This window comes from Carcharodon carcharias, chromosome 3 (assembly GCF_017639515.1).
Source record: "Carcharodon carcharias isolate sCarCar2 chromosome 3, sCarCar2.pri, whole genome shotgun sequence".
Taxonomy (NCBI): Eukaryota; Metazoa; Chordata; class Chondrichthyes; order Lamniformes; family Lamnidae; genus Carcharodon; species Carcharodon carcharias.
This window is the reverse complement of record NC_054469.1, coordinates 89,077,557-89,092,655: the sequence shown is the minus strand read 5'-3', so window position 1 is coordinate 89,092,655 and position 15,099 is coordinate 89,077,557. Positions and strand designations below refer to the sequence as shown.

At 40.1% G+C, this 15,099-nt stretch overlaps 1 protein-coding gene across 1 annotated transcript in view; it reads left to right on the top strand.

Annotated features, from left to right (window-relative positions):
• Window positions 1–14,196, top strand: part of pdia4 (protein disulfide isomerase family A, member 4) — a 46,465-nt gene extending 32,269 nt beyond the window's left edge. Inside the window, exons 7-10 of the mRNA XM_041185098.1 lie at window positions 2,655–2,806; window positions 3,182–3,338; window positions 6,357–6,590; window positions 13,501–14,196. Of these exons, the coding sequence (XP_041041032.1) occupies window positions 2,655–2,806; window positions 3,182–3,338; window positions 6,357–6,590; window positions 13,501–13,916 (959 nt within the window). The 3' untranslated portion in view covers window positions 13,917–14,196. The remainder of the gene's footprint in view (window positions 1–2,654; window positions 2,807–3,181; window positions 3,339–6,356; window positions 6,591–13,500) is intronic.
• The last annotated feature ends 903 nt before the right edge of the window (window positions 14,197–15,099 follow it).

The window sequence follows — 15,099 nt, the reverse complement described above, 5'->3', positions numbered from 1 at the left end:
TCCAAGGCATTCACCATCCTGACTTGGAAATGTATCGCTGTTCTTTCACTCTTGCTGGGTCAAAATCCTTTAACTCCCTCACTAACAGCACAGTGGATGTACCTACACCACATGCTCTGTAGTGGTTCAAGAAGGCAGCTCACCACCACCTCAAGGGCAACTAGGGATGGGCAAAAAATGCTGGCCCAGCCAGCAAAGCCCTCATCCTGTGAAAGAGTTTTTTTAAAAATCCTAGGAATCAATCAGGCAAACCTCTAAACTGCTTCAAATGCTATTATACCCTTTTTCAAGAAAGACCAAAATTGTACACAGTCGTCCATGTGTAATCTCACCAATGCCCAATACAAATATAGCAAAACTTCCCTATCTTCTATATTTGATTCCCTTGCAATAAGTGACGACATTCAATTTGCCTTCCAAATCACTAGTTGTACCTGCATACTAATTGTTTATGATTAATGTGCAGGACACACGCATCCCTCTACTGCCAAGTTTGGAAGTTTTATTTTGGTACTTCATGACATTTATGCTGTGCTAACATTGTGATGTTGTTTTTGCTCAAGATCATTGGCCCCAAGCCAATGATCACATCGAAAATCCCAAATGTGTATCTTGTACAAGTATCCAAAAACAACAGAAGTGTAGTTCTGGATTCTGCAACAAGTCTGTCTTCACTGCTTAACTGAGATGCACCTAAAATAGCAGTGCTTTGAAAGGTTCAGTATTGGCATGATACAGTACTATCTCTGAACTCAAATGGCAAGATAATGTAAAGTCCCAACTGTCCAATTTCTTTAGAAAAATGTGAAATGCTGTATGGCCTTTTTTTAAAAAGTGCCCTGTCGTCATCTAATGTATTTTGGAGACAAAATATTTCATTCATTCTTCTATAATTTGTAAACTGCAAGTTCTATTTTAGTTTGCCTCACCAAAATAAATGTGGTTATAAAAATGGGAGGCGATGTTTGCTTTACTTAAAAATCATAGGGCAGAATTTTGCCCTTGGTGGAGGCAAGCAGGAGCAGTCGGGAGGCCGACCGCCGCCCACAAATAGCACTGCAATTTTATACGGGCAAGCCAATTAAGGCCTGCCCAGCGTGGAACACGAGCGGCAGCGTTTAGCGCTGCCTGTTGGGGGGGGTGGGTGGGAAAGAGGGCGAGCGGACCTAGCGTGAGCTTCACACATGCGTGCAATGAGGTTTCCTAAAAAGTGCAAAGGCCTGCCCGCCGACTATAAGGGCAGCCTAAATTTGAAATTAGTTACCTTGTTAATAGCCTTAATAGGCGTTTTCATTGTCGGTGGGCATGCTGCTGACTCTGGTGCACGCCCACTGAACAAAATATCACAGGACTACACAATGACATTGGGGCACGTGCCTGAAGTTATCACGCGTCATTTTACACTTGGCTGAGTCAGTTGCGCTCCTGCTTGCCAAGTTCAATATTCTGTCCATAACTTTCTTTATCCCAGAGATGGAGAGGGAATATTTCCATGTAACAATCCCAGTTGTGCTGTAGTGTAGTACGGCTGAAATAATTGAAATTTTATTTTTGGTGATGCACTTCTGTGTAACAATGGATGGAGAAATGGAGGAAAATGGTCATGAAATGACTGTTAGGCCAGATGTAACTCTAGGAAAAATGCCTTCCTTTCAAATTCAGTTTATTAGATTTTTAGGGAATTGCAACTTCAGTCAGTTCATCCTAATGCTAAAAACAATTTGCAGTGCTATAAATACTAAATTTAAACATGCATATATGTTATAACAAATGGATCATTCAAACCATCTGTTTACCCTCATGGAGCAGCTCGCTTTAATTACATGGACCACCCTGTACCCATATCCCTTCAATCCCTTTTTCTTTATCCATCTCTGCAGTTTCTGCCACAATCACTAACTTGGTGAATTTCACATTCTCGCAACTCTTTGACATTAAAGTTCTATTCCTCTTTTTTTTCTGAATCCCCTGCATTTGACCTTATACCTATGGTCCCTTCTTGACCCTCCAGCCACTGGCACAGGCAGATAAAAGCAATTTTTTTCCTGCCTAAACAGCATATTTCATCATCCAGTGCGCAAATCCACTTAATTTATGGAAACAAATGTACCTGCCCTGTATATGCTTCAGTAACTCTTTATTGATGCCAAAAAAATCTTGACCAACAAATAAGCATTGATCCAAAGTACTCCACTTTTGCTTTATTAAAAAGATGGAACTAAATCATGCACTTAACTGATTTGTTTTTAATAAAACATAAGTTTTCTTGCTACTATGAAGACTTCCAGTGCCAGCAGTTCTAAGGGTAAATAGCAGAGGGTTGCAATTTCAAAGTGGCTTCTGAGCTGCCCAACTCCAAAGAACCCCACTGCTGGCTGGTAGATTTAAAACTGATGCTTTGGCCCTTCACTGACAATATGTAATAGGTCATACAGGGCATGTTTGTGTAACTTACTTGGAGCCACCTAGTGTACCACTTTTAAACCAAATTTGCAATGTTTATTTCCTTCTATAAAAGGAGTCAATTGAACAAGATGACTTCCCTTCCTCTGTAATGATGGCGATTGATAACCAGCTGGTCTGACAAGTGGCTGATTACATATTTTACAATAATCTCTTAGGATATATGTGATGATAACTGTTTTTCCTTTTAGGTAACACTATCCGAGAAGATTACAGGTTTCATCACACTTTCAGCAGTGAAATACAAAACTTCTTAAAAGCATCTCCAGGACAGCTAGTTATGTTGCAACCTGAGAAATTTAATTCTCCATATGAGCCCAAAATGCAAATTTTGACTATCAAGGTATGTGTTTCTCTCTGATTCTCTCCTCAAAATCTGCTGGCTTTGTCCCATCCACACTTGCCTCTAATTCTAGATATTAGTTTCATAATGCTCCAGGCTAGCTCCATCCTCCCCATGCATGTGTCAACTTCATCGTACTACAGGACTTTTGACTTTGAGCTCCTATTGCCGCCTCTGATGAGAAAAAATTTGATTTTCTGTTGTCTTTAAATCAGGTTCTCAAGACTAAATACTGCCTTCGCGCTTTCACATTTATTGTGAAGCCCAAAACTGTATTCCATTTTCCAAGAATTTTAGTTGAAATATTAATCTTGTATTGTTGCCTTATGGATTGACTTGCATTTATGGATCTTGATCCTCGGTTTATTGTTGCAGGACACATTATCTCATTCTGAAGTGGCAGATTTCATTACAAATAATGCTGTGCCTTTGGTTGGGCATCGTAAGCAAAGCAATGATGCAAAACGATACAGCAAGCGTCCATTGGTGGTGGTATACTATGGTGTAGACTTCAGTTTTGATTATCGTGTGGGTGAGTATAGTGCACAGCATTTTGAAACAAATCTGAGTAAGTTTTTGGCTCTTTTCAATATTGGCATTGTTTCAAATAGTATCAAAATGCTCACAATGGCAATCAGTTCAGTAACTTTGATTTACTTCATTAATAAACTTAGTACTTGCGGTTAGTTCCTTTCTAATCAGTATACTTGAGCATGTGCCCCCATGAAAACTAGAAATATCCCAGGTTTGATTATTGACCTGGGTTCATACCACAGTTTGTCTTTGGCTTTTCTGGATAAAGAAGAGAACTAACTGGTGCTGCTCCCAGTCACCTCTAGTGAAAATGCATGCTTCAATGTTGGATGAAAACTTTATTGAGCTCTCCTTTGACCCATAAAGCCAGATAGTCCACCATGTCTAGATGGTTGTATGAAGAATAGCTGCTGGAGCTGTAGCACACCATGGTTTAGAATCGTTACAGCCTAGAAGGTGGCCATTGGACTTGTGGTGTTGGTGCTGGCCTTCCTAAGAAGCAATTTGTGTACTGTGCCCACCCCCCCCCCGCCCCCCGCCCCCCACCTCCCCCAACCTCCCTTCACATTCCTCCCTTTCAGATATTTAAAAAATTCAAAATGTAGAAACATTTACAGTGCATAAGGCAGCCAACATAAAGGGGAATATATAAAGTGGAGTCAGGCCGATTAGGGACGTGAAAAGGAATTTACACGTGGATGAAGGGGCCATGGCTGAGGTGCTGAATGAATACTTTGCATCCGTCTTTACCAAGGAGGTAGATGCTACCCAGGCCATGGTGACAGGTGAGGAAACTCTGTCACTAGAAGGGTTCAAAATTGATAAGGAGGAAGTGTTGGGTAGACTGACGGTACTTAAAGTTGACAAGGTACCGGGACTGGACGAGATGCATCCAAGGATATTGAAAGAAGAAAGAGTAGAAATTGCAGCTCTCTCAATGCTCATTTGGAGAGGCAGTGTAGACATGATGGGCTGAATGGCTATAATTTTTCAGTCTTCCTAGACTTGGGGGAGGTGCCAGAGGACTGGAGAATTGCAAACATTACTCCCTTGTTAGCAGAAATTACAGACCCAATCAGTTTAGCTTCAGTGGTGGGCAAGATTCTAGAAACGATTAGTTGGGATTGAATTCGTAGTCACATGGGGAAATGAGTTGATAAGGAAGAACCAGCATGGATTTCTAAAGGGGAAATCTGGTTTAACCAACTTGCTGGAGTTTTTTTGAACAGGTAACAAGGTCAATGAGGGTAATGCTGTTGATGTGGTGTACATGGACTTTCAAAAGGCATTTGATAGTGTTGTACGACAGACTTTAGAAAAGTTATTGCTCATGGAATAGGAGGGACAGTACCAATGTAGAAACAAAATTGGCTGAAAAACAGGAAGTGGAGAGTAATGATCAAGGATTTTCTTGGGCTGGAGGAAGGTTTGTAGTGGAGTTCCCAGAGGTCAGTATTGGGAACCTTGCTTTTACTGATATATATTAATGTTCTAGATCTATGTGTGCAAGGGGCAATTTCAAAGTTTGTGGATGATACAAAACTTGTGTTGTAAACTGTGAGGAAGACCGTGTAGAACTTCAAAAAGACATAGATAAGTTGGTGGAGTGGGCAGATAGATGGCAGATGAAGTTCAATGCGGGGAAGTGAGAGGTGATGCATTTTGGTAGGAAGAACATTGGCAGACAATGCAAAATAAGGGGTGAAATTTTGAAGAGGGTACAGGAGCAGAAAGACCTGGGTGTATATGTGCAGAGATCATTGAAGGTGGCAGGACAGGTGGAGAGAGCAGTTAATAAAGCATATAGTATGCTGGACTTTAATAGGGGCATAGACTGCAACAGCAAAGAGGTTATGCTGAATTTATATAAGACACCCGTTAGACCTCAACTGGAGTGTTGTGTACAGTTCTGGGCGTCATGTTAGGAAGGATGTGAGCACATTGGAGAGAGTGCAGAAGAGGTTTACGAGAATGGTTCCAGGGATAAGCTTCAGTTACGAAGATAGATTGGAGAGTTTGGGACTGTTGTTCTTAGAGAGAAGACAGCTAAGAGAAGATTTGATTGAGATGCTCAAAATCATGAGGGGGCTGGACAGAGTAGATGGGGAGAAGCTGTTCCCAGTCAAAAAAAAATCAAGAATGAGAGAGCACAGATTTACAGTGATTTGCAAAAGAATCAAATGTGATGTGAGAAAAAAACTTCTTCACAAGTGGTTCGGGTCTGGAATGCACTGCCTGGAAGTATGGTGGAGGCAGGCTCACTCAAGGCATTCAAGGGGACATTAGATGATTATTTGAATAGAAAGAGTATGCAGGGATATGGGGGAAAGGCAGGGCAATGGCACTAGGTCATAATTCTCGTTTGGAGACCCAGTGCAGACACAATGGCCTCCTGTACTGTTAAAATTCTGTAATTCTCAACCTATCTGCTGCCTTTGTCTATTAGTTTATTCTTCTTCACTGTTCTTAGCATAAAGCTACATTCTTGTGATTTCTATTACTGTCTCACCTAAAGTTTCAAATGGTGAGCCTGCAGTTACTAAAAGAAAATGCTGTAAAGGTAGTTGTCGTAAGCTGAGTGAGATGGTGCAGAACTTTGTTTTTCTTAACACAGACTGGCTAGGAATGAAATTCAGTCTATCAACACTTTTTTATTCCATCTGTGATATTGATGGTTTCCTTCTATTTTGTTCCTTCCAGCACCTCTGATAGATATGTAATGGTCTTCCTTAATTCCATTGCTTCATGTAGAAGCACTCCCTACCCAAATCCTCGCATTCCACCTGTTCTTGTCCTATGCAACTCCTTCTCCTGCTCCCTCTTTCTCCAGGCTTTATTTCCTCAAGTGCATTCAGGTGAAAAACACTCCTCGATTGTTTTCATATATAAAAAAAGTGGTTGCTGCAGTTATTTTTGGGAGTGTCACACATGACAACTTTTCCACATTAAATGGAATTTACTCAACATTAAACATTTTGTACTTAAGTTAATTCTTGAATGTTGCTTGTACTTTCAGCTACACAGTATTGGCGGAAGAAAGTATTGGAGGTAGCGAAGGATTTCCCTGAATATACTTTTGCAATTGCTGATGAAGAGGATTATTCGTCAGAACTAAATAGCCTGGGTCTGGCAGACAGTGGTGAAGAAGTGAATGTCGCAATTCTGGATGTAGCTGGCAAGAAATATGCAATGGAACCAGAAGAATTTGATTCTGATACGCTGAGAGAATTTGTAATGGCATTTAAGAAAGGTACAATATCTTAAATCATATACAGATTATGGGAGTACGGAGTGTAATGCGATAAGAGTGCTAACCTGGGAATTTGACACAGCTTGGAATTCCTCTAAGTTTTTCTTGAGCTATAATTTAGATTAGCAGTCAGATTCTGACTTAGAATTTTAAAACTGCAAGCTGCTTAAAAAGCCTAGTTAACCAAAATTGCCAGGCAATGATAGTTATCTATCAACTAAGTGTTTAGCTGTTAATGACTGCAGCAGAAAGCTGACTTAGCAGTTGCAGTGAGCCATCAGCTCTCTAGAAGTAGGCAGGTTTTGCTATCACAGTGCAGGAGCAGTGTGACGAGACCAGAGTACGGCAAGATCTGAGTGCTAACATGAGAAGGTGGTAATCCTTCTGGTAAATTTTCTCAAGCTATAATTCAGATTAGCAGAAAGAGGTTCTCCTTGAGCAACCAAGAACTAAATTTAAAAAGCAGAACCACAAAGATGGTAATCTCTGCACTACTATCTGAGGATCTTTCAGGAATCACTGGAGTCAGGGAGGGTCCCAGAGGACTGGAAAATCGCTAATGTAACCCCCTGTTTAAGAGGGAAAAGATGGGAAATTACAGGCTGATTAGCCTGACCTCGGTTGTTGGTAAGATTTTAAGGTCCATTATTAAGGTTGAGATTTCAGAATACTTGGAAGTGCATGGTAAAATCGGGCAAAGTCAGCATGGTTTCATCAAGGGGAGGTCTTGCCTGACAAATCTGTTAGAATTCTTTGAGGAAGTAACGAGTAGGTTAAACAAAGGAGAGCCAATGGATGTTATCTACTTGGACTTCCAGAAGGCTTTTGACAAGGTGCCGCACAGGAGGCTGCTCAGTAAGATAAGAGCCCATGGTGTTAGAGGCAATGTACTAGCATGGATAGAAGATTGGCTGTCTGGCAGGAGGCAGAGAGTGGGATAAGGGGGTCCTTCTCGGGATGGTGGCCGGTAACTAGTGGAGTTCTGCAGGGGTCAGTGTTGGGACCACAACTTTTCACTTTATACATTAATGAACTGAGGGCATCCTGGCTAAGTTTGCAGATGATACAAAGATAGGTGGAGGGACAGGTAGTATTGAGGAGGTGGGGAGACTGCAGAAGGATTTGGACAGGTTACGAGAATGGGCAAAGAAGTGGCAGATGGAATACAATGTGGGGAAGTGTGAGGTCATGCACTTTGGTAGGGAGAATAGAGGCATAGACTATTTTCTAAATGGGGAGAGAATTCATAAATCTGGAGTGCAAAGGGACTTGGGAGTCCTAGTCCAGGATTCTCTTAAGGTTAACTTGCAGGTTGAGTCGGTAGTTAGGAAGGCAAATGCAATGTTGGCATTTATTTCGAGAGGACCAGAATATAAAAGCAGGGATGTGCTGCTGAGGCTTAATAAGGCTCTGGTCAGACCACATTTAGAATATCGTGAGCAATTTTGGGTCCTGTATCTCAGGAAGGATGTTCTGGCCCTAGAGAGGGTCCAGAGGAAGTTCATGAGAATGATCCCAGGAATGAAAGGCTTAACGTATGAGGAACGTTTGAGGACTCTGGGTCTATACTTGATGGAGTTTAGAAGGATGAGGGGGATCTGATTGAAACTTACAGAATACTGAAAGGCCTGGATAGGGTGGACGTGGGAAAGATGTTTCCATTAGTAGGAGCGACTAGGACCTGAGGGCACAGCCTCAGAATAAAGGGAAGACCTTTTAGAACAGAGATGAGGAGAAACTTCTTTAGCCAGAGAGTGGTGAATCTATGGAATTCATTGCCACAGAAGGCTGTGGAGGCCAGGTCATTGTGTATTTAAGACCAAGATAGATAGGTTCTTGATTGGTAAGGGGATCAAAGGTTACAGGGAGAAGGCAGGAGAATGGGGTTGAGAAACTTATTGGCCATGATTGAATGGTGGAGCAGACTCGATGGGCCGAATGGCCTAATTTCTGCTCCTATGTCTTATGGCCACTTACAAATTGACACAGGGTAAACAAGACCAGAGTTGAATGCGTGGCTCAAAGATTGCTGTGGGAGAAATAGATTGATTCATGGTGTCACTGGAGAAAGAGGGAGCTGTACCATTGGGACAGCCTTCACCTGAACTGTGCTTGGGACCAGTGTACTAGCAAACCAAATAACTAGGGCTGTAGAAAGGACATTAAATTAAATGGGTGGGGTGTGGTGTTTACATGAAGGGAAAGTTGAAGAGAAGGGAAAGGACCAAAGGAAAAGTGCAGAGTCACTATACTGATAATGGTAACCAGTGTGACAAGAAGGGACATAAACCAACAAATTAAGTTAGAGTAGGGAAAAATGGTAAAAAGATAGTCTTAATTCCATCTGAATGCACACATTGGTTGAAACAAGATTGCTGAATTTATAGTACAAATAGAAACAAATGAGTATATGATAGACTTTACAGAGACATGGTTGCAAAGTGACCATGGCTGAGACCTGAATATTCAAGTATATTCGCTATTTTAGAATGACAGGTTGAAAGGAAAAGGAGGTGGAGGTGGCTTTGTATAAATCAAGAAATCATATGAGACTTGAGAAAGATGCTGCAATAATCATGGGTAATTTTCATCTTTTTGGACAAATTGGTAAATGTAGCATGGAGGATGAGTTCATAGATTGTATTTGGGACTGTGGGACAGTTTTTTAGAAATATAAGTTCTGAAACTAGCCAGGGAACAGGCCAATTTAGCCCTGGTTATGTGTAATGAATCAGAATGAATTAATGACCTCAAAGGATCCTCCAGGTAGAATTTCACATTTAATTTGAGGGTGAGAAATGTGGGACTGTATTGTCTTAACCCTCATGGTTGCCTTTATTGAGGACAGAATTGGCTAAATTGGAATGGGATAATGCCTTAAAAGGCAAAACTGTAGAGAAACAAGTGACAGACATTTAAGGAGGTATTTCATAATTCCCAATAAATTAAATTCCTTTGAAGGGGGAAAAAAAGACCCTCCAAGAGCAATGCAACATCCATGACTAAGGATGGTATCGAATTGAATGATATCAAATTGAAAGAAAAGACTTAGAACACTGAAGATTAATGGTAGCCCCAGAAGAGTGAGAATTTTAGAAACTTGCAAAGGATAACTAAAAAAAATTAATGGGAGACATTGGCGTATGAGAGAAAACCAGGAAGAAATATAAAAACAGACAGTAAAAGCTTCAAGTATATAAACAAAGTGAGTAGCTAAAGTTAAGTGTTCCTCCTTAAGAAGGTGAGGCTGGGATATTAATAGGAAATCAAGGAATGGCAGAGGCTTTGAACAAGTACTTTGTATCTGTCTCCACTACAGAAGGCAAAGAAAACATTGCAAGAATAGTAGAAAAACAAGATACAGAAGGGAAGGAGGAACTTAAAGCAATCACGATCACTAGAGGAAAATGTACTAGGAAAACTAATGGCACTGAAAGTTGACAAGTCCTCCTGGACCTGATAGCCTGCATCCAAGGTTCTTAAAACAAGTGCTGCAGTTAGTGGATGTATTGATGCTCCAAAATCCCCTAGTTCTAAGAAGGTCCCAGCAGACTGGAAAACTGCAAACGTAACATCTCTGTTCAAGAAAGGAGATAGACAGAAATAAGAAAATGATAGGTCTGTTAGCCCAACATCTGTCATCTGGAAAATGCTAGGATCTATTTTTAAGGAGCTACTAAGACATTTAAAAAATCATCATACAAGCAGACCGTCAACATGGTTTTGTGAAAGGGAAATCATGTTTGTCAAATGAATTGACATTCTGAGGGTGTAACAAGCAGGGTGGATGAAAGGGAACCAATAGATGCTGCACATTTTGATTTCCAAATGGCATTCAATAAGGTGCTGCATAAACAGTCACTGCACAAGATAAGAGCTCATGGTTTGAGGGTAATGTATTAGCATGGATAGAGGATTGTCCAACAGAAAACAGATAAATGGGTCATTTTCAGATTGGCAAACTGTAACAAGTGGAGTGCCACAGGGATCGGTGCTGGACCTCAAGTATTTACAATCAATATTAAATACTTGAATGAAGGGACAGACTGTATTGTAGCTAAACTTGCTGATAAAGATAAATAGAAAGTTGTGAAGAGGTTACAAAGAATTCGCAAAGGGATATAAATCAGTTGAGTGGGCAAAAAATTGGTAGATTGTAAGATCATAAGAAATAGGAACAGGAATAGCCCATTCAATCCCTAAAGCCTGCTCCACTATTCAGTAAGATCACGGCTGATCTGATTGTAGCCTCAACTTCATTTTCCTGCCTGTTTTCCCCCTAACCATCAACTCCCTTGTCGATCAAAAATCTGTCTAAATCAGCCTTGAATATATTCAATGACCTGGCCTGCACTGTTCTCTCTGGAAGAAATCTCCAAATAATAACATCCCTCAGAAGAAATTCCTCCTCATCTTAGTCTTAAGTCGGAGATCCCTTATTTTCAAACTGTGCCCCCAAGTTCTCTATTTCTCCACAAGAGGAAACATCATCTCAGCATCAACCCTGTCAAGTCCTTTCAAAATCTTATGTTTCAATAAGATTACCTCTCATTCTTCTAATGAGTTTAGGCCCAACTTGCTTAAGCTTTCCCCATAAGACAACCATTTTATTCCTGGAATCAGACTAGTGAACTTTCTCTGAATTGCTTCCAATACAAGTATGTCCTTCCTAAAATGAGAGCAAAACTGTGCAAAACAGCCTAGGTCCAAAGTACTCTAGGTCACCAATGTCCTGTACAGTTACAGCAAGACTACCCTACTTTTATACTCATTCCCCCTTGCAATAAAGGCCAACATTCCATTTGCCTTCCTGATTACTTGCTGTACTACATGATCACTTTGTGATTCATGTACAAGACACCCAGATCCCTCTATTGCAGAACTCTGCAGTCTCTGTCCATTTAAATAATATTCTGTCTTTAACTGTCCATCCTTGCTGACTGTTGTGGGCTCTGACTTTCCCCCACTCCCTATGCCTCAAGTGTAAAATTCATAACTTTTTAATTCTCCTCTGACAATCTTTTCCAATGCTGATCCCTTAACTCTCCATATAAGAACATAAACAGAAGCAAAAGTAGACTGTATGGCCCTTCAAGCCTGTTCCAGTATACAATAGGATCATGGCTGATCTTTGGCTTCAACTCCACTTTTCCTGCCCCTTTCCTTTAACCCTTGATTCCCTGAGACGAAAAATTTGTCTTTCTCCACCTTGAACATAATCATGGAACATAAATTCTGTGGGGCAGACAATTCCAAAAGTTTCCAACCTTTTGAGTAAAGAAATTTATCCTCATTACAGTCCTAAATGATTGACCCTTTTATCCTGAGACTGTGCTCCTGTTCTAGATTCCCCAGCCTGTTGAACAACCTCTGTACCCTGTCAAACCCCTTCAGAATCTTGTATGTTTCAATGAGATCACCTCTTGTTCTTCTAAATGGATAATATAGAGCCAATTTACTCACCCTTTCATCATAAGACAACCTTCTTTTCCCAGGGACCAATCCAGTAAACATTCAGTTTACTGTCTTACGTGCGAGTATTTCCTTCCTTAAATATGGAGACCAAAACTGCATACAGTATTCCAGATGTGATCTCTCAAGCTTTGTGCAATTGTAGTGATTCTACTTTATTCTTGTACTCAATCCCCTTGCAATAAAGGCCTCCATGCCATTATCTTCCTAATTGCTTGCTGTACCTGCATGCTAACTGTGTTCCTTGTACAAATACTCAAGTCTCTCTGAAGATTAACGTTTACAAATGTTGCACGTTGTTTAAAAAAAAATCTGATTTTCTGTTCTTGCTACTGAAGTTACCTTACACTAGCCCACATTATACTCCATCTGCCTTGTTGCCCATTCACGTAACTTGTCTATATCTCTTTGTGTCCTCCTCGCGGCTAGCTTTATATTGTCAGCAAACCAATGTTATATTCTGTCTCTGCATCTAAATCATTAATATATATTGTAAACAGCTGAGGCTCTAGCACTGATCCTTGTGTCACTTCTAGTTATAGCCCGCCAGGTAACTTGAAAATGCACCTTTTATCCCTACTCTGCTTGCTGTCTATTAACCAATCCTCTCTCCAAGCTAATATATTATCCCCAACTCCATGAGCCCCTTAGCTTACATGTAAGTTTTTGTGTAGCATCTTATCAGATGCCTTTTGAAAATCCAAGTGTACTACATCTGCTGGTTCCTCTTATCTACCCTATTGGTTGCATCCTCAAAAAAACTAATCCATCAAACATAATTTCTCTTTTGTAAAACCATGTTGACTTCGTCTGATCGTGTTATAATTTTCAAAGTGCTTTAAGACTTCCTTTAATAGTAGATTCCAGCTTTTTCCCTGCAGTTGATGTCAGGCTAACTGCCTGTAATCCCTGTTTTCTTTCACCCTCATTTCTTGACTAGTGGTATTATATTGCTAACTTCTAATCTTGGACAGTTCTAAAATCTGAGAAAATTTAGAAAATCATAACCAATACAGTACTATATTTCCAAGCATTTTTAGAACCCTAGGATGTAGGCCATCACATCTTGGAATTTGTTGGCTTTTAGTTCCTAAAGTTTCTCCAGTGCTTTTTTTCTGCTGATACTAATTATCTTAATTTCCTCACTTCTGTTGTCTCTGACTTTTGTGCATCTTTACTTCCCTTCACAGCTAGTATGGGTTATCATGCACTCTAGAATTCCTCCCTAAGCTTCTGTCTTTCATCTTCCTTTTAAGCAGGGTTTTAACCTCGTTCAAGCTTTTTGTCACCCCCTAATATCACCTGTCCTTACTTGCTCCTTTGAAGCATCTTAATATTTTTTGTTTAAGGTGGCATATAAATGCTTGATAGCTAGTGTTCTGAATTGATTTATTTTCTCCATACAAGTTATGTATTCACAAATACCTTTTTTAAACAGGTAAATTGAAGCCTATTGTCAAGTCACAACCGGTCCCGAAGAGTAACAAAGGACCAATAAAAGTGGTGGTGGGCAAGACCTTTGCTGAAATAGTTATGGACAAAAAGAAAGATGTCTTAATAGAATTCTATGCACCTTGGTGTGGCCATTGCAAAAAACTGGAACCTGTATATTTGGAACTCGGTAAAAAGTACAAAAATGAAGAGAATCTAATCATTGCAAAGATGGATGCAACAGCAAATGATGTACCAAATGATAAATACAAAACTGAAGGATTCCCTACCATTTACTTTGCTCCAAGTAATAATAAAGACAATCCTATTCAATATGACAAGAGTGAGCGAGACCTTGACTCTTTGAGCAAATTTGTGGAAGAACATGCAACCAAGCTATCAAGAAGCAAAGATGAACTATAAGGATTCTTAACTTTATTCAGTTATAGGGGACCTTCGAAACTTCCAGCCATGCAGTTTGGATTTAAGGTGAAATGACCAGTTTCAAAACCTTAATTCCTAAAAAAAAATCACTGGAAATAAGAGATTAGACTTCTGCCAGAGAAGTTTTGTATCTACCTGTGTAATCGAGGTATTTACCTAGAATGTGTGAAATCACTTTTGTGAAGTTTGTATGGTTTGTCATTCAATTTATATTTTGGTAAAAAAAAAACCTTCAAATAAAGACAACCTAAGGAATTAATTTGTGCAGATTTATTTCTCAACTGTTTTCTTTCCCCTCTCCTTTCTATTAGCTGGATCAGTTGATTGTTATTCTTGGCAACTCCTGTCTGTTTCAAGTATAACCTCAGATGAACGGGTTTTTTCCCCTGAACAAAATGACTTAACACTCCTTCCAGAATTGAGTTTCCTATTTCAGCTGTCATTTCATGTTCTAATTATGGCTGATGTAATTCTGAAGGGTAGTTACAGACTATGTACTTGCACCCATTGGAGGCTGTAGAGATACTTTAAAAGTCTTCAATTCAAACTGTTGACAGTAGGTTTGCCTTTAAAACCAGATTCCAGAAGCAAAAGCAAAGACTATTGTAGACCATTGCACTGCCACATTGTGAACAATTTTCCTCACTACTTTCAGCATGTTTCCAGGCTCGCTTTTATGGTCTGAGGTTCTCATCATAAGCCTACACCATCTTCATGGGTTGCCACTTTAAGTGCATCAAAGCTGTAGCTCCTTGTTTTATATTTGAAATGCTGCAATTGTGTCTATTGCAGGTTCAGGCCTTGCTGTGTCCTGGGTAGTTATAACACAATGAGGCTAAGGTCAGGGCAATTTGGCCCCAATAATTTTTTCATTTATAGTGGAATGACTAACAATATAACTGAAACCTACCTTAGTTTTTCAGCAAATTTGACAGGTATTTGGCATCTTGTTTTTTTCAAAACAAAGTGCATAAGAAAAAAAGCGCATAAAGTATATTAGCTCCTGCATGTTTTCTAAATCTTTTTCCATTGTGCCATGTCTGTCCCATTGAAAAAATTCCGTTGCAGTGACTCCATCCCAATTACCTGAGGGTAGGTGCTGCTGTTCTACACTGTGCCACCTGCCTCTGCTCCCAACTTTGGACCATAAGACAGAGGAGCA